The sequence below is a fragment of the Leptosomus discolor genome, chromosome 13 (assembly GCF_034619465.1).
Source record: "Leptosomus discolor isolate bLepDis1 chromosome 13, bLepDis1.hap2, whole genome shotgun sequence".
NCBI lineage: Eukaryota > Metazoa > Chordata > Aves > Leptosomiformes > Leptosomidae > Leptosomus > Leptosomus discolor.
Genome location: NC_141403.1, coordinates 5,815,905 through 5,834,911, shown reverse-complemented (window position 1 = coordinate 5,834,911; position 19,007 = coordinate 5,815,905). Strand labels below are relative to the sequence as shown.

The 19,007-nt window shown below is 36.7% G+C and overlaps 1 protein-coding gene across 2 annotated transcripts in view; it reads right to left on the bottom strand.

Annotated features, from left to right (window-relative positions):
* The window catches only part of SNTG1 (syntrophin gamma 1), a 153,044-nt gene that overhangs the window by 16,678 nt on the left and 117,359 nt on the right, over positions 1 to 19,007 (bottom strand). For both annotated transcript variants that reach the window (XM_086472624.1, XM_086472626.1), the window contains exons 14-15: positions 9,927 to 10,079; positions 3,804 to 3,896 (exon numbers count right to left, since the gene is read on the bottom strand). In XM_086472624.1, coding sequence (XP_086328750.1) covers positions 3,804 to 3,896; positions 9,927 to 10,079 — 246 coding nt within the window. The remainder of the gene's footprint in view (positions 1 to 3,803; positions 3,897 to 9,926; positions 10,080 to 19,007) is intronic.

The following is a 19,007-nucleotide window of genomic DNA, read 5'->3' as shown; positions in this document are numbered from 1 at the left end:
GATTTTTTTTTTTCCCAACATGCCTGACAAATTGCAGTCAAAATGTCACATATGTTCTGAAACCCAAACTCACTACCAATGCTCATGGATGAATTTGTAGAGGGTAATGACTCTCATGCTTACGGTTTCCAGTCAAAAGCCATACAACCCTATATGGCTTGTTTCCTTGTTTGCTGTCATTTAATCTCTATGTAATGCTTAACGATGTAAGTTGAAATTAGTGGTTAAAAACTGTCATTTTGCTAAATGTATTTCAAGTCAAACACATCATAGTTCAATAAAAATTATGTTTCTATGTCTGCACACACCTACGATAAATACGAGTACACAAAGTATTAAACTGAGTTCTTCAGAACAAATTTGTATAGTGATGTGATTATACAGCACTAACATTAGTCATAGCCATTTCTGCTGCATATCCCCTGCTTTCTTTTACTCATTTTCTGACTGATATCTTGTAGAGCCAACAGTAGTTTTTCATTTAGACCATTTGGTATGTTGCTTTATAACAAACGCTTGAGATTCCCTGGAAGGAGAATGAACAGTTTTTAAGACTGCCTAGTTAAATCAGATTCTTCCAACATTTCAGAAAATAATTTCTTAATTCAACAACTGTCAAAATCACGAGCTGAAGAACTCCAAACTTCAGTTTATAGTGATTATTCACTATTAAAAACAGTTCACAGTCAATTCAGTAATGACTAAGAAAGAAAACAAAGTCTCATAAGCACAGTGCTAAGTATTGCAGTAGGAGCAGACTGAACTCTGAAGTCTACAGAATATGGCTTTAAGTTAAGCTTTACCCAAAAAAGAGTGGTTGAATTTGCCATGAGTAGTGGCAAAATAATAGAAGGGAACATGTACAAGAAAGACATTGACGTGTTAGAGCGGGTCCAGAGGAGGACCTCAAAATGATCAGGGGGCTGGAACACCTCCCCTATGAGGACAGGCTGAGAGAGTTGGAGTTATCATCTCACACTGCCTAATGCCTGATTACCAGAAAATACTATGTCCTCTTTTTTATCCATGGTGCTGTACTTCATTCTAACCAACAAACTAATTAAGGTGCAAAATTGCAGGCAGGTTTCTGAGGATACTAACTGCATTAGGCTTACAACACTGAAAGTTTTAAGGTAACAAAATGTGCTTCAAAATGGTATGCAGAGAAGTTAAAAATGATATTTTTATCTCTTTTAGATGTAAACATTTGCTGTGTAAAATCTTTTTTGTGAATGTTACGCAGTATTTTACTTATTCTCGTGCAATTTATTTAAGTGACTATATATCAGAAGCCTGAAAACATTTTTTAAGGAATCTGTTGAACATAAATACTGTTCTATCTGATGAGAAAACTTGGAGAGTTTGATTTGCTTATGTACAACTTGATTCAAGTCACAAAAAATGTGTTATCTGTATTTGTGTGTACAAAACCTTAACTTCCAAGGGAGCTGCACAGTCTCTGTTGGTTTTGTTAGACTTTCTTCATTCCTAGATGATGTCCTTTTTAACTGGTAACAGAAGAATATAATGCATTTTGGGGCACCAAAAGAATTGCATTATATGTTCCATGAAACATTTGTGAGAGGAATGAAGGACTTTTTCCAAAGACTGGGGAAAAGTGATAGGAAGACCTGCAAGACAGTGACTAGTGTAAGTAACGCATAGCTCTTGACAACTGCCAAAAGAACATTTTCTAAGAACCTCTTCCTTGTAGAACTAAAATATTTATGATTATTGTGGTTTTTATGCTTTAAAGGCTCCATTTTTGGAGGTCTGGACTTGTAAGCGAGGGAGGAAAAATATGTCTTGAGGTCTGTAATGAGTTTAACAGCCTCGGTTATTGCTATCCATTTATTTTCTTGAATTTCCAATGTAAAGATTCTCCATTTGTACTGAATGGATTGGTATGTGGCATATCTCTGGTATGCATGCTATCTAACAGATCAGGCATTTTTAATGCAGTCCCTTTATCTTAAACTGTATTCTCTGCTTGCCTGCCTTTCTGTATCAAAGAAAAATGAAACAAACCCCGAAACCTTCAGGATTCTCTGTGTACTGACTCCTGAGCTTTACCAGCATGGTCTGTCTCTTCATTCAGGAAAATAAAACCCACTTTGAAAAGAAAAACCAGCAAGCATTAAGGCAAAATTGATTTTATCAGTCTAAAATGAAAACTCGGAAAGTGCAAGAAGTACAGAGAAAACGTGGACAGTGTAAGTAGAAAAGATGGAAGGGAAAACTAGGAGACAAGCATTGAAAAATGGGAAAGAGTATTTTTTCAGGTGGAATCACTTCTGCCAAAGCATGCAGCTCCTGGGTGGTGTCAGGAGCTCTGAGGACCACAGTGACACAATACGGGGTTGGTGATAGATGTGACAGATCAGCAGGAGCCCCCTGCTCTTCCCTGTAGCCTGTAGTAAGTGTGGTGAGTGGTACCAACCGAGAGATTTCTAAGGCTCTCCAGGTCCAATAAATGTGTGGGCTCCTACCCACCACAAGGCTGGCAGAAGGAGGAGGAGCAGCACAGCACGTCAGTTGCAGAAGATGCCAAAGGTACTGCACTTTCCCTAGTTACAACTACAGTCTCCACTGCAATAAAAATGTCTTTTCTCCAGTTCATGAGGAATTCTGCACTCTTCTGTTCTGTCCACATTAACACCTACGAAGCCCTTCCCTTCCTGAAGGAAATGCCTTCACTCATCTGCTACCCTTTCACACTTCGACGAAACCTCCAATATTATTGGAGGGTGGGGGGAAAACTACACATTTTTTTCTGAGCCACTGCATTTTAATTCTGTTGCACTGATTTTTGTGTGTAACACCTCCCGACAGCCATGTATTTCACTGATAAACCATACAAGACTATTTGCTTAACAGAAAGAAATACAGAATTATTTGAATTTCAAATTCATCGCACCTTGTGCAAGCAAACAGGAGAATGGAGTGGGAAGAACAAAAGTGTTCTGATTAGTCGTGTAACGTGTTGGGAAAGGTTGACTTAAGATAGAGGACAGGAGCATATTCTGAAGAGAAAAGGGCATTTCCAGCAATTGCTAGTGGCAATGCTGCATCATCTCAAAGGAAAACAGGTACTGAAGAGAAGTGGAAGTCAGGAAAAAATATTTCACATTCTCCCATAACAGCAGTGTCAAGTAGCAGCAATAAAGCCTGCTTACATTTTAGTACTTGTTATCAATTAGTGCAAATGCAAACATACATGGGCCCTGATCATTATGCTGAGATTTGGACTTGCATTAATATAATCTAGAAATTGATGCCATGTAATTCACTTGATATAGCAAACTATTTCATCAGTTGTACTGAGCTTGTTTAAGGCTGAAAGGAAAAGCGTGAGACATACGGACCATGGCTGATCTCTCTTTTTACAGACACCTGAACAAATATATCGAAAACATAAACTGAGAATTGCTGTAATAACACACACTCCCACCCATGAAACAGGAGAAAGGAAAGGCAGCTCCTTTTCAAAGCTCACAGATCAGCTTGAAACCTAGATTATTTCCTCTCAAAACCAAGGGTGCACCAGCAAAAGAAACATCAAACTGAATCAGTCTGGGCTTTCATGTGAAATTAAAGAATGAAGACTTGGTGCTTCTTTCAGATTGATATTGGTATTGACTTTTCAATAACAAGCACATAACGGAATACAACTTCTCACATCATTTAGAAATCACCCCCGAGGACAACAAAAAGAAGTACGTTTTAAGGATGTACCTACTCCGAAATATAAGAAATAACAAGGAATAATAATAATGTGATGGAAACAAGTCTTAGAGCTTTACCTTTGTGGCGGCATCAAAACAGACAAAGCCCATGCTAAAGTCAATGGTAAGTCCCATAAGATGACTCTCCAAAACACAGGCATACGTCTTACACTGTAAAAGGAAAATCAGAGAAGGCAGTTAACACAGAACACATTTCTTTAAATTCTTCCTAGAGCCAGTATTTCTGTGTCTTTATTCTAATAGTAATAAAATTTAATTTATTTAAATTCTATTACACAATATTCTATATATTTGTAATAATTAATAATAATAATTATTCTAATTTTCCCCTGCTAAAATGGAATTTTCATTATTTTTGAGCTCTCTTATTTGTTTTGGTACCCCGTAACTTCCTCTAACAGTAATATATTCCTTTTAGCTTTCTAAGAAAAACATTTGTAAAATATCTCTTCGGTATGCTGTTTATTGTGGCTTTGTGTTGTCTCAAATCTCAGTGAAAAAGGTGGTGTTTCATACTATGTAGCAATTGACATAATCATATGAAATACCTTTTTTGCTTCAGCTAGTGGACCAATATATCTCAAAGGTTTCTAGGAGAAACCTTAAAATCCTGAAAGGCTTTCTCATTCTGTGATTTTTAAAGCTATGCATCTATTTATTTCCGTAAGACTTCAACACATGCTGTGAGACATCTATTAGTGTCATTCTCAGGATCAAAACTATCGCTGTGCCTGAAGGCTGACTTCTGGTTCAAAATGATGAACTTACTATTTTACTTCACAAAATCTGTAAAAAAATTAAAACATTTCCAAACCTGATATAAATTCTTTAAAGAAGCCATTCTTATTTTATATAAATTTTACCCTCCAACTTAAATGATATATAGTTATATTCTCCAAATATTGTTGTAGCCACTAAATCTACAAAATGAGAATGAAGACTTCCATGATCTATAATGTGTCAAAGAACCAAAATATAAATTGTAAACATGAGCATAATGTAAGTTACTAAATTATCACCGTTTACAAAAGTATGTATTAGTATTTTTGCCATTTGGATTATCAAGGATAAATCATGTGCTTTTACTTGTATATTCTTTGGGTAGGCTCTCTGGATTCTAAGTGGTCTTCCCCAGAACACAAGAAGCTGAAAGGCTCATTAACAGCTTCTAAGAGTTGAAACAGACATTGTAATGAAGGTAAATGGAAAAGTTCACAGCTACATAGATTCTTTGCTTGTTTTAAATTTTACTTTCTTATACTTCAATATAGATTTCTTTTCTGGAACCAAAATATTTGAATGAGTTGCTTTCATTGACCAAATCAGGTCTCAACCACACGCAAACAGGTGTTGGTTGATCTTTGTGCACACACCCTGGAGCTCTAGAATCCAGGTTTCAAACACGGCGATACCCACCACTGAAGCTGACACTCTCTGTTAGTTATCAGTGGGGCCCAAGTGCAGCATTTAAGCCAGCCTATAGACAAAGCATGGCCACCTAAAACTCAGAAGTAAAACCAATCCATGACGTCTGCCTTTTGCGTTATTGCTGAGTAACAGCAAATCAAAGGTGTTCAGAAGCTGTAACTGTCTGCCAGTAAATGAAAGGTTTCCTACTGCTGCTGTCCAGGTGGAAAGCAGCAACTGGTCTATTCTTGTAGCTTCCAACACAGGAAGAACCTTATATAGTTCACTACATGTATAAAATCTGAATTCATACAGTATAGAGGTACACTTGGTCATTATAACTATTAATGCATGAACCCCTGAAATTTTTAAATACAAAATCGATGACTCAGCTCGGTGGTGTTGCAGTCATATGGTATTTGTGTTTATATTAGCAAATAAAAGTGGCTCTTTTTTTGGAACAGCTATACAATAAAACTGCTATGAATATGTAAACTTTGATCGTAAATCAGTGTTGTTAGAAAAGGAGAGGTTATTGCCTTTGGCAACATCTCATTAGTAGAAGAAAAGAATGTAAAGTAATATATTTCACAGTGACTTGCTACTTAATGAATTCATATATGCAAAAATGTTCAGGTTTTGCATGCAAAGCAAAAAATGTACAGTTTTGTAGAATCACCTTCCTAACCTCCTACAGGATGTAAACTACATTTTTATTTGTAGACCTCCAAGATACCTGGAACAGACACAGAGCCTTTACTGAGAATTATAATTTGGCAAAGAGACAGTATATCAGATTTAAAATATGTATTGCTGTCTGACTCATCTGACCTCCCACCTCCACACCAGAGGTCAACCTACAATGTGCATTGCAGCACCATGCCGAGCTGGCACAGCTACCTCTGCTTAAGCACAGCACTGTGCCTGGGCTAATTAGCCTCACTGAGAAGTTCAGATTTATGAGGAACAGGACATATTGGTCTTGGTTCAACGCTGCACTGAAAAAGCAACCTGTTTCCCTGACTGAAGGTTCTTCCTACGAAAGGCAGTGCAGTTTGTGGAGAAACATCATCTAGTTCAGCTCAAAGTGGTTATGAGTAGGAAGAAACTGCATTGTAAGGTGCAGACCACCAGTAGTAGCTGATTCTGTACTTATTCTTTATTTATACATAAGTCCAGCTTATGGCCTTGGACCATGTATTCTATGATGTTCAAAGCAATTCAGAGAAGCAAAAAAGTGAGAATAACAAAACGATCTCTGGACAGCGAGATTTTAGTTTCTTTGGGGAAGAATATCCCTCGTGTTACGCATGTGCTGTATGCACCTGCGTGTGATTCTGGCCACAGGTCAGAGCAGGAATGTGAACTTTCAGACACTCATTAACTCTGTTAAGATTTTTCTCATCTTTATTTTCTTTAATTTGTTTTATAATTCAGACATTTGGAGAAAATAAAAATACAGAAATTCTCTCCAGGAGACTTGATAATTTAAAATTTCCTATACATTTAAAAACCACATCATTAAAAGTGACTATTAATAATATACACTGTGGATGTTTGGCTTTGGTTGCTGATTTCTCACATAGAGCTGAAGCATGCCCATCCCAAAAGAAGCAGAAGATATTTCAGCACCCATTTCTTGTTCTCTCACAGAATATAGAACCTTAAATTGGGTTTTCAAACTGAAAGAGGGGAGATTGAGATGATATATGAGGGCGGTGAGGCCCTGGCACAGGCTGCCCAGAGCAGCTGTGGCTGCCCCCTCCCTGGCAGTGCTCAAGGCCAGGCTGGATGGGGCTGGGAGCAACCTGGTCTGGTGGAAGGTGTCCCTGCCCACGGCAGGGCGGGTGGCGGCACTGGATGGTCTTTAAGGTCCCTTCCAGCCCAAACCGCTCTGTGATTCTGTGATTTATGAATAATGCAGTGGGTCAGGCAGGTGCTGAAGGAGCCCACCCAAAGTTGTTCCTTAGATTTTACTTCTTCAATACACTCAGTTTAAATTATGGAAAGAATGATAATGTTGTAAACCTAGTGTGAGCTGTCTCTGAATCTAAGGGAAACAACACTATCAAGTCTCAGATTTAATTCAGACTTTCAAACTCAGATTCAGCTTCAGTGGAGACAAACGTTAAAGTACTGTGACACAAAGCAGCTTACGCAGTAATCCTTATATTCGGGAACAAACAACTACAATACAAACAAGAAGGACAGCAAGAAAAAAATTATGATGGAAGTGGTCAAAATTTTATGATAGAGTAGCAGGAACACAAAGGGAACCTGACAATCATATATAATTGCACATCATTATGCAAGCTTCAGTAGTCTCAGATTCTTCATATAACAATGCTGTGAGATAGTAGGGAACAAGGATCTCCATTTCAAATAAATTTTTTTTCTTTTAATAGGTAATTATGAAAATTGATTAGCATCTCTTACTATAAAGACAACCAAATAAAGAGTGACTGCCACACTCCACAATAGCACCACTACAACAACAGACAACATATTATTGCTAAACTACTATCAGCTTGAGTTTCTCTAATATATTTTATGTCTAAAAAAACCCAACCCTGTCTAATTTTTGTTTTAGCTATATCTCTAGCAGAAGCTATGAATTAGGCTTAAACAGAATTTACTATATATTTATAATGAGGCATTTAAAAAATATTTTAATTTGTGATGTATTCTTTAGAATTACATAATAGGCCTCGCATTAACCTCTCATGGAGGTTAATGCCAATTTATACTCGTTGAGTAACTCTGTTACTATTTGATTATTTGTATGATTATGGAATAGTAGAGAACCTATTTGAATAATTTTAAATGGACGTGTTAAACTGCAGTTAATATTTCCAAAATTATGTGATTTTATAGTAAGACAAACCTGCACACAGTGATTATTGAGTATTCATATGAATATGATTACATAAAATACAATTTTAGTAAAAATGTACAGTTGATACCTCGATTTTGAACCTGTCATCTGTTTTTCTCACAGAGCAATGAAAGAACTTGTCGGAGACAAATTATACCACTACTTAGTCAAACCAGATTTTATCTGAATCTGCAAACTGGTGGATGAAAGCAGTAAGGGATTGCTGAAAGAAAAATGAGGAGGCCAAGACCAGTTATATTAAAAATTCAGATTCTATTTTTTTTCCAAACTGAGATACAGAAAGAGAGGGAAGAAAATAAAGAAAAAAAGGTGAAATCCTGAGTTCCACAATAATAACCTATCATGAGAAGCCTCTTTGTCCACCTTCAACAAATTTTCTATAATCAACCAGGAAATCATTACTTTGAGTTCATAATTGCTACTTTGAACATCAGCAGAGTGAAACAAAGGTGGAAAGGTTAAGATTAACCTGAGGTTAAGGTGATTAAGGAACTTCTTTTTGGGAAACATGGGAGCAATTTTGAACAAACGTCATTCTAAAACCCAAGAGAAAAATCTAAACCAGAAATGATACAGTATGAATCAGGATTAAAGAAGAGCAAATAAGAAGGGGCTTCTGGACTAGAAGTTATTCAAGAAAATTGCAATATATTCTTTTACCGGTAGCACAGTCGTGCCTCTACAATGTTGTAGTCAGTTGTATGAAAGAGACAAAGCATCTCAAATATTTAGGAGCAGAAGATATATATTGTTGCAATTTTTATACAGAAAAAAACTACACTTACATTTTTCAGCACAGATTTCAAAAGGTAAGAATAGCTCCCGTAAAAAGTAGCATGAACTTAAGAGACAAAAGTTGAACCTCCTTCAACGCCTCCTCCAACGAAGGCAGTACGCATTAACACTGACAGCAGTGTAGTTTTTGCAAAATGGAGCATCATTAGTATATATTAATTCACTCCAGCTGCACGTGTTGGTTCATAAGTCAGAAGAGGGCTAATACATAACTAACTAACAATTTCTCTAAATAAAAAACTGTCAGTGCTTGCACTCCCAGGGGGACACAGAAAATGAGTGCAGGGGAAGCGAGCACCAGCCAATACCTGTACCCACTAACTGCTAATATGACTTTTAGGTGTGTATACAGAATAACGCATGGCAACATCCACTAAAGCTGTTCCAACCACACGTATTTTTTATGATTAGAATATCAATACAACAACTAGGATTAGGTGAATAATAATTGTGGCGGGTATTTCCTTTCTCCTATTTTAAATAAAAAAAGACCACGACTTTTTGGTCACGTGAGAAAAAGAGTTATCTTTAAACACTCTGATATGTAATTTTTCTATAAAAATTCACTAGTAATCTGTATTTGAATATCATCAATCTCCCCTCTGTCACCTGACAACCGAGTAAATACACAAGAAACAAGAAATGGGTGAAAAAAGAATAACGTATCGGAAATACAATTTTGTCCTTGCTTGCATCCAGGAAATTCTCTCACTCAGTGTACTCATTCTTGATTATTAAAAGGACAATTTAATTGCTGCAAGGTTCTCTTATGTTGTCCAACAATAAATAAAGCAGCATGTAAGACAGTATGTAAGAACATCTAAACAGCTGGTTTTGTTGCTGATATACAGATTGTTTTCAGTCTTAATAACTCAAATATTGTATTTGCAGTGATCTCTTCCGAACATCTGATTGCAAGCTGTTTAGGACCACCACAAGGGGGTTTTATGCAATTACATACATAAAACAGTAATAATTTGAGAGCTGCAGGGGGTCACAGAATGTCTTAAATCGCACCATTACTTCATACAGACCTAACTTGTTAATGTACCAAAAGGTATCCATCAAGGCAGTTTTCTCACCTGTATCCGTTCAACTTCTAAAAAAGTTGCTGTTTGGAAAGCTTTTTCCCATAGTGTTAGGTCCGACTCTAATTCCACAGAAAAGTAAAGATCTTCTCCAGATTCCGACTGGACACTGAAGCAATGTTTCCGCCGGTCCAGTAGATCACTGTCCTGATGAAAACCTGAAGTTATATAATCTGGCATACATCAATTAATATTTTAATTGCAAATATATATGCCCCAAACCTTGCATTTTAAAATGGCATTTTTAATGATATAACACTGTAGTAACTACTGAGAGCTGAGGAACCGAAAAATAGGGGTTTGGTCAACATATTGGTATTTCAATCAATTTTAAACAGGACACCTATAGTCAGAATGGTACAGAACAACATCACGTATCTGGCACAACTTCCAATATTTTAACAAACCACTTCTCAAAACCTGTTATCAACTATATACTTTTAAATTAGATTAATTCTATAAAAGGTGTCCACTTTCTGTTCTGTGAGAGGAACGCAAATCTCTGACCTATTTGACTCACCCACCCTACTCTGGAAGGCTGTCCAAAGGAAGAGATTTATTTAAGCAGAATGAAAAGTCCATCTGTCTTATTTTCCCTATAGGGGCTAGACTAAACAAGCTCATATTTCTGATAGCTTACAACATAAAACTTGTCGATAGCTGCACACTGCCAGCAGAGACCACAGCAGCTGGCAGCGGTTACTTTGCTGGCTGTGGACCTGGAAGAGGAAGCTACTTTTGGCTTTACTTTCAACACACCACCACACAATGGTTATCAGGTTATAAATATATAATATTTAATGATTGCTAGAATTTGTAATTGGCACTAAATCAAAGAATAACCAAATTAATCAGGAAATTAATCACTAAAGTTTTTCCAATTTTTTTTTTTTTTAATAAAGGATGCTTTATGCTAAATTCTGGCACGAAATTCATCCTTGTGAAAAATACACTTGCAGAAACAGTTTTAATTAATTTTGTCCCTCCTATGGCAAAGCAGCTGTCACAAGCTACAAGCTCACCAGCTGGCCTTGCAAATACATCTGGAGATTTGGGTGCAGGCAGCTTGGGTTGAGTTTCTACAATGCTACCCCATAGCAGAGGGCACTGTTGAGATCAGTAAAGTAGACGCACAGGACGGTATTGCCCTCTCGTTATACGTGAGTAGACCAAGGGTACCATAACCAGCTAATACAAACTGGAAGAGCATCTTACATTGTTCAAGCCAGCCCTCTCTGGGGCAGAGAACCAGGAGCCTAAAGCTGACCGAGAATGGAAATATATAAAACAGCAATCTGTACGAAACCATTACTCTCAGGCAGGTAAGTAGGCAATGGTAGAGTAAGCCCTGTTTTCCCCTTTCTGCCCATTCAGGAGACATGGGGCAGACCTGCTAAGAAAACCAGTACCGCCCGCGTTCATGGACGCTCCTGGTTCAAAACTGCCTTACGGTTTCCAGAAGAATCAGCTACGGAGGCGATATGCTCTCTCTCTTTGCAATCACCACAACAAAACTGACTTGCTCAGATTTTAAAATGACCAGCCACTGTGGAACAATCTCCTTCCTTACTTCCGTCAAGTTCTAAGCTTAGTAGCTCAACAGCAGTAAGTCATGGATGGAAAAGGAACATAGGCTGTTAGATTTTAAAATCAGCAGTTCCAAAACAATGAATATTCTCACAGATTTTTTTCCCTGAGTGTTCTTCATAGCTACTACTCCAGAAGAAACTAAAAATGTTTTGAACTCACCTTCACCTATTCTTGACAACAGTCGAGAGAACAATTATTTATTACTAATGCAATCTCTTACACCTTATTTGAAATAAGACTATGGCACTATGTGGGATCACAGTAATCACTGTCACTAAAGCAAATGAAGTAATAGCCTCTCTTTTTAAATGGGAGGAAGTTTAGTCAGTGCTTGATTGCACAATGTGTATCTCTGTTCAGCTGGGTACAGTTAAGGTTTGATGCTTTTATATGACATTGGAGGACTCTCCCTCTCTCTAAATTCTTTGATTTAGAAAAGGTCTAATCAATACTAGGTAGTATTTCACCTCAATGGTTTACATATAAAAATATTAGAATATTTGAACTATTACATCATATTGTGCCATATAACACACATAATTTACTCACTTATTATTGGAATTTACATTTTGTGAAGTTCTTATTTGGAATGAAAACAAAATTCAACATTTCCACAGACATAATAACTTTCCACAGGATAATAATTTCATTTTTTTGAATGGTTCTAAAGTATGTACTTGTGATTTTGATACCCATGTCTATGGTTAAGTTCATGGTAAGAAAAATTCAAGTCAAACATATTTAAGTGTTGCACTTTAGTTTTAAAAAAAATTGCTGACATACATACGAGGTATTCCTTTCCTTCTTAGTGGTATTTCATTCTACTTGAAAGAATAATTTGGTGCAAGGCTCCCGTTAGTACTGCTTCAGCCTTTTTTGCTGCAAGATCTTTTTTTAGTTTTTCATTTGTTCTCAGACATTTAAAAAGCAAAATCTGTATTGCAAATTTATAGATCTGACCATTTGTACAATGGATAACAGGTAGGCAAAGCTAAAAGATGGGTATTCAAAAGTCCTTGTAAAGGTAGGAATTTAAAGTAAAATTTTTTCTTAGGAATCCAGCTGAAAATTGTCCAAAAGTCTCTGCACATTCAAGATAATCTTGTCAGGAGTCTCAAAAACCAGGTCTGGATTAAGCAGGAATCTTCATTAACTAATTTTTACCAAATGGTTATTTCAGCTAAAATCTAAAATGTCATGCTACCCATGTAAGAATCTGGTATGGCCCTGTATTTTTATAATCACTTACTGGTCAGTGATGGACATGAGCCAATTTTATGCTGACTTTTTAAGAACTCTTCCATACTCTTAGTGCTGTACCATTTCCCCTGATGTTCTCAAAGTGAATTAATACAGATTCTCTGAAGAGAACAGTCACAAAACTTGTAGCAGTATGTTGATTCCCTACTGGAAGGAAAGTAGTCCTGCTGAAGGATGGGCTGTGAGGAAAGTCCTTGGCTCACACCCAGCTTCAGGGTAATCCAGCAGCTCTGCTGACAGGATGGTATGACTCCTGCTTGCCTAATTAATAATGATGTCCATGTTAAGTGAGAGTAATAAATTTGTCTAAAGGAACCAAGCACGGCTCATTAGGCAGGTCCTTTCAAATTAAGGCAGAATGCTTCTTTATCACTAAATAGTGACATCGCCGCCTCTTCCACAGAGGTAATCTTTTCTCTTTTGAAAGACTGCCCTTTCCAGAAGTAGCACTGCTCCTTTCTGATTACTTATGTCTTTTCATTTTATGTACGATGAATGCACTAAATACTTGAATTTTGGCTATTATTTAAATCCGCTAAGATGCAAGAGACCCTTAACTTTTACTATAGAATCGTGGAATACCAGGTTGGAAGGGATCTCAAGGATCATCTGGTCCGGCCTTTCTTGGGAAAAGCACTGTCTAGATAACACGGCCCAGCGCCCTGTCCAGCTCGTCAGTGAGAACTGAATTGTTCTATTCTACCAAGGTCTGTGCAGTAGAAAACAAAGCTAGGCCTACCAGTTTCATGCTCATGGCATGATTTTTACCCAGCAGGTGCTCACAAACTGTCTGGAAGTCTGGTTTAGCTGTAAAGTTATATGTAAGATACAGAGTAATTTGGTGATGGGACCGTCAATATTAGAGACACTGGCGAGCAGTTTTTGACATGAACAACAATTCATGTAAGATGTTCAAAACCATCCTAATCAGAGTTCTATACCTAAACAGACAAAATAGACCTTGACTTTTGAGGTAACTTTATTTCACCTGTCAAAATGAGGTAAATATTCATGTTTGTGATACTAATTATAATAATATTTAATAACACACAGATGAGGAAACAAACAGTTGACTAGTTTAGACAGTCCTGCAAAAAGAAATCCTATCATAGCACCTAAATTCTCTGAAGATAAAAAGCATTCTCCCATCAATTCAAGAGTGCAATAACTCCAAGGCAGCTGTAAAAACTAATCACATCACGCCTTTACACTTGCTGGCATCAGTGCCCTGATTATTTCACTGTTTGTGTCTCCTTCCACTTACCAGCTCCATCTACATAAACATACATCCTTCTTTCTAAGGCATTCTAATGATCTACTTCTTTATCTGAAACTTTGGGAACACTTTTCTTGAGCATCGCCATTAGTTGCTATGGAGATGGTTCTAATAGCATTTACAGGCAGCAGGGAACAGATTCAGTCCAGAGTGAAAAAAAAGATACTGCTTCTCCAACATATCCTCGTTAATCACGAACTAAATTAAAAACAACCCATGCAGGCATGCACGTGTTTGTCCATGCCTCATCTTATTTGGACCCTTCCAAATTTTACTGTTAAAAAACATTAAGAAGAATGTTGCAATTGCATGTGTATATATATGCATTTAAATAAACACAGAATACCAGATAAACTAAAACTGGACAGAATATTTTTCAATGTCAAATTTTATGAAAGTATGTTTTCTCAAGGGGGAAAATAATTATAATTAAAGGATAAATTTTAATTTCCATTAAATTTCCATTAGAAAGATCTGTCTGATTGCTTGAGAGAAACAGAAATGTTCATTCCCTGTAACTATTAGGTACAGCAGTAAGCTCGAATTACTCTCCTATTCTGCCTGAATAGGAAAATTAATTTCCTATTCTGCCTGATGAAAAGATGATGCAGTCTCAAAGACTCTCATCTGATTCAGAGCAAGAGTCTGAACACAGGTTTCTCCTGAGCCAGTGCCATAATTGTGTCTATTTCTTAATGACCTCCACTCAGAAATTTGTTTATTTTAATTCCATATGAGGAAAATTTTTAAAATTTTCATAAAACAGACTAATCTTTTCAGGAAAGAAATTATTCTAATACCTTCCAGAGGAGCATTGATGGTTATGTTCTGCTAAAGAGAAATCAGAGACTAACGTAATTACAAACAGCGATTAAAAAATGCGCTGATCTTCTCTTGGGAGAGTTATTAAGGTTTTGTACCTGTCCAAACTTTGAGGGATTATTTGCTGGAAATTAAGTTTAAGAACAGATCCCAGGAGAGTAAACACAATGATAATAGATAGCAATGCTAAAAAGCGCTCCTATCTTTTCATTCTGAGCCTCTGTTTACAACTTTCTCAAAGTTAAATAATTATAGCTGGGTTTTTCTCCATGTTAGTTGCCTGCCTGAGGATATTTTTGATTTTCATATTATAGTTAAAACAGCTGAATCAGTTCTGTAAATTAATTAGGAAAAGGAAGGAAATCAGCTTGTCCATGTTCAAAACAAAGAAAAACAGATAAGCAGAACCACCCCCCGAAACTGCTTTTCTGGGCTGCTCTGAGGCCTCTGTTCTTCACAATGGCAACAATCGCTTCAGGGATGGGAGGGAGCTTTTGCTGTCCTTGAAAAAAATAGCAGATCTACTGAAAAATTTAGATGTTCTGGGCAAAATCTGTTACCATTTTGAAGATTTCATTCTGAACATGTTCCTTCCCCATGGTGTACAGGAAGAGAAGAACTGTCCCTACTTTTCCCAGGCAGTAGAGGATGCTATGCTACAGGCCCTGGGAAATGAGAATGGGATACACTATTCCTCCTTCAAGAGGCTATATACCTCTTCAGGAAGAGAAAAAAGTACCTGGTTCAAAAAACAGAAGAGGTCAGAGAAATTACATGGAAGAAAACTCCTTACAGTTCTCACGTGGTGAAATTTTTGTGTTTTTCGTTTTTTTTTTTTTTTTTCCCAACTTTAGATGCATTAGTTTTGAAGATAGGTAAAGGTCTTTTAAAGATCTTCCTCATGAAGAACACAAATACTGGAAGGATAAGAATTAAATGTGACTAAATAAAAGGCTGGAAAATTAAGCACCAAAATGATTATTCATTATTATAAAAGCATTACTTACATGACTGCATATTCTTTTTTTTTTTTTTTTTCCTTTTCTTTCAACAGGTTTCCTTACAAACTCAAATAGCTTGTCACTACATTCCAGCAGGCTGAGAATAGATTAGGGCAGCACAGTGAAAGCATTTGTGTAGGATATCAGTATGTCAGCAAATCTGTATCAGCAATTGTGTAAAAAATGATATTTTACATGTAGTTGCTAATAGTGCTCTGAAAAAAAAAAAATCAAAAGTACCTATGGAAAAGAAGATCCTATCATAAGACAACAAAATAAAAATCTGTTAGGAAATTAATATTTCTGTTTTCGGTGTTGACTCTTGCTGTTGAGAGCAATTAGTATGTAGACCTCCACTGCGAAGAGAATGCATCAATGGGAATTTTGAATAGTTATCCCTGAGACAGGAACAATTTATTTTATATAAGGAATGAGACACAGATCCACTGAAAAAATACAGTGTGATCACTGTTGCATGAATTCCTAAATTCTTTATGCAATAGACCTCCAACATCTTATGCTAAATTCAATTATTGTAACAGTCAGAAAGAGAGACAGGAAAAAACCCTCAAATAATTAAAGAATGTGAGCAGAAAATAAGACAAAATTGATAAACTAGAGAAAAATGCTACACAAAATCTACCAAAAGTGACGTATCATAACATATTAGTTGATAAAATACTGAAATAATGCAGCACTCTAATCTCAAGAAATGCCCTGATCAGAATAAGTCAATGAAAGGAAACATTCTCAAACTCTGGATAAATCTTGAAAATCTGAGATGTCAGAGATATACCTGTCTTTCCCAAGTACCTCATTCAGTATTTATATTTCACACTTGATTTCTGTTCTTCTTCATCCTTCCTTTTGCCTTATGTTAAAAGTTGAATTTGGCTTTGCCTTTCAAGAATGCTGTAACCCCACCATTGGTCTCACTAGACAGGCAGTAAAAAGCAATTTCTTAGAAGAAGGAAAAGCTGATGCCTCTAACCAACAGAGAGGTTGCAGGAGTCATTTAAACATACATTTTCTGTATCTGTTATTCTTTTTCTTTTCCTCTGTGCCTTTATCTTGTTATTTCTTCCAGGAAGCAGGATCAGACTCTGAGATTGGCAGCCCCAGCCCAACACAACTGCCTCATTTTTTCCCCAAAAGGTGACAGTTCATACTATCCTAATATTGCATTAAAAATGTCCAAAAAAGTTGGTGTTTTTTTCTTTAAAATAAAAATGAAACCTCTCTAAAGTTAAAGGGAAACAGAAAAAGCCTTACTTAAAATCTTTACATTTCAAATATTGTTTGTCCTTCTTTTTCTGAATCAAAAAGTTAACAAGCCTTTATACAGCAGCAGATCTAACATCTTTACCTCTTTGCTTTCAAAAAAGCCTCTTACATGGTGCTGTACAGATACAGGAATGTCAACATCTTTAACACACAGGGCCCGTTAAATTTATCCCAATTAACATACCACAGATTAGGGACTGTAACACTATGTACACATTGAAGAGAAATGATCTGACATCACACACAGAATCACAGAAAATATGGCGGAAGGGGCCAGAGGTGTGGTTACCTACTGCATACCTCTGAGAAAGGCAGGAGCAGCTACACACCAGCTTATGCTTGTAAGGATCCAGGGATGGGATTTCAACGGTCTTGTCAGGAGCTCTATTTCAGCACTGAACAATCCTAGCACCCGAGAAGTTTATCGTATAACTGAAGGCAACTTAATGATGGACTTAATGCAAGTGGACATGGAGGCCATTTATGACTTTTGCTATTTTTCTTATAAGACAACTGTACTTCTAGTTAGAGTGGGAACAGACCCCATTTTATTTGGAAACATTAAATATTCTTAAATTTAGAACAGGAGGCAAACCAAAGACCGAAAATTCTTCAACCGTTCAGAAACAAAACACTCAATAGTTTAGCATTTTCTCCAAGAACTGGCAGCTAGGTAAATCCTGGCTGAATATCTAGTTTTCCCTGGATGCAGCATTAACCTGTTCATAAAAGGGATTCATTACTCATGCCTCCTAAGGGGTTTTGAGTACATGGGAAGTACTTTAGTGGAATCACATCAGGATGCAAGTCTCAGCCGTTGAGCAAACTATATTAACGACTGACCTCAAAATACGTTCTGTATCTTCACTTTATATGTTTATGTGTCTACTGGCATTAGTTTCAAAATTTATCTGAATATATAAACATTTTCAGTAGTTTCCCATGCTTCTTAGAGCATCCTTTTCCCATACTTGACTTATTGGAAATGGAGAACAAAATTACGGGAAATTTAAGTGGGGGAAAATTAACATAACTGCATTTGAGGATTTTAGACTAACAGCTAAATAAGGAAGGAAACAAGTCTTCTGAGACACCAAGTTGGTCCTGATTAGTATAGTAGGAAAATTATAGCTGCATTGATGTGAACGTTACCAGCTATAAACATCAATGATTCACCAGCCTGACATATTGCCAGCACAGATTGCCTTTCACAATTATCCTCACATTTCATTTCAGAGCTGATCTGACACCTGAATATGTTTCCTGTTTTATCCTGAATAAAGTGTGCTTTTTATTGTAAATCTCCAAACATTTTTTGGATGACACTTTGAAGATAGAAGACAGGTGGACTGAACTAGAGAAAGCATTTTCTCACAATTAAAAGGAGATTCTTGGATGAAGCCAAAGAACATTAGCGACTCAAGCAAACAAGGCAAACTTGCTTGCAGAGAAGAGCAGTCTTTTATATTATGCTTCATAATTTACCTGAAAAATTTAACAAACTTTTTTCTACCCCCATATGGAAAAACTGATTAAATATTTAAGTTATTTACCAATTTATCAAAGATACTTAAATTTTGTTAAATTATACACCCTTACACATGCACATGCATGCACATACACTCAAAACACGCACATTAAAACTGCGTATCAAAAATATAAGGGGTACCAAGAAGACATGTACAATTCAACCAGCTTTGTGGCACTGAACAGGACAAGGCCATCTGCCCATTTCTGAAGTCAGTGACAAAAGTACCTGCTTTTCTGGATTAGTGAAGATTTGACCAATCCTACCATTGGAATTGGTTGGCTGTTAACGGGGCTTTACCCCGCAAAATAGGG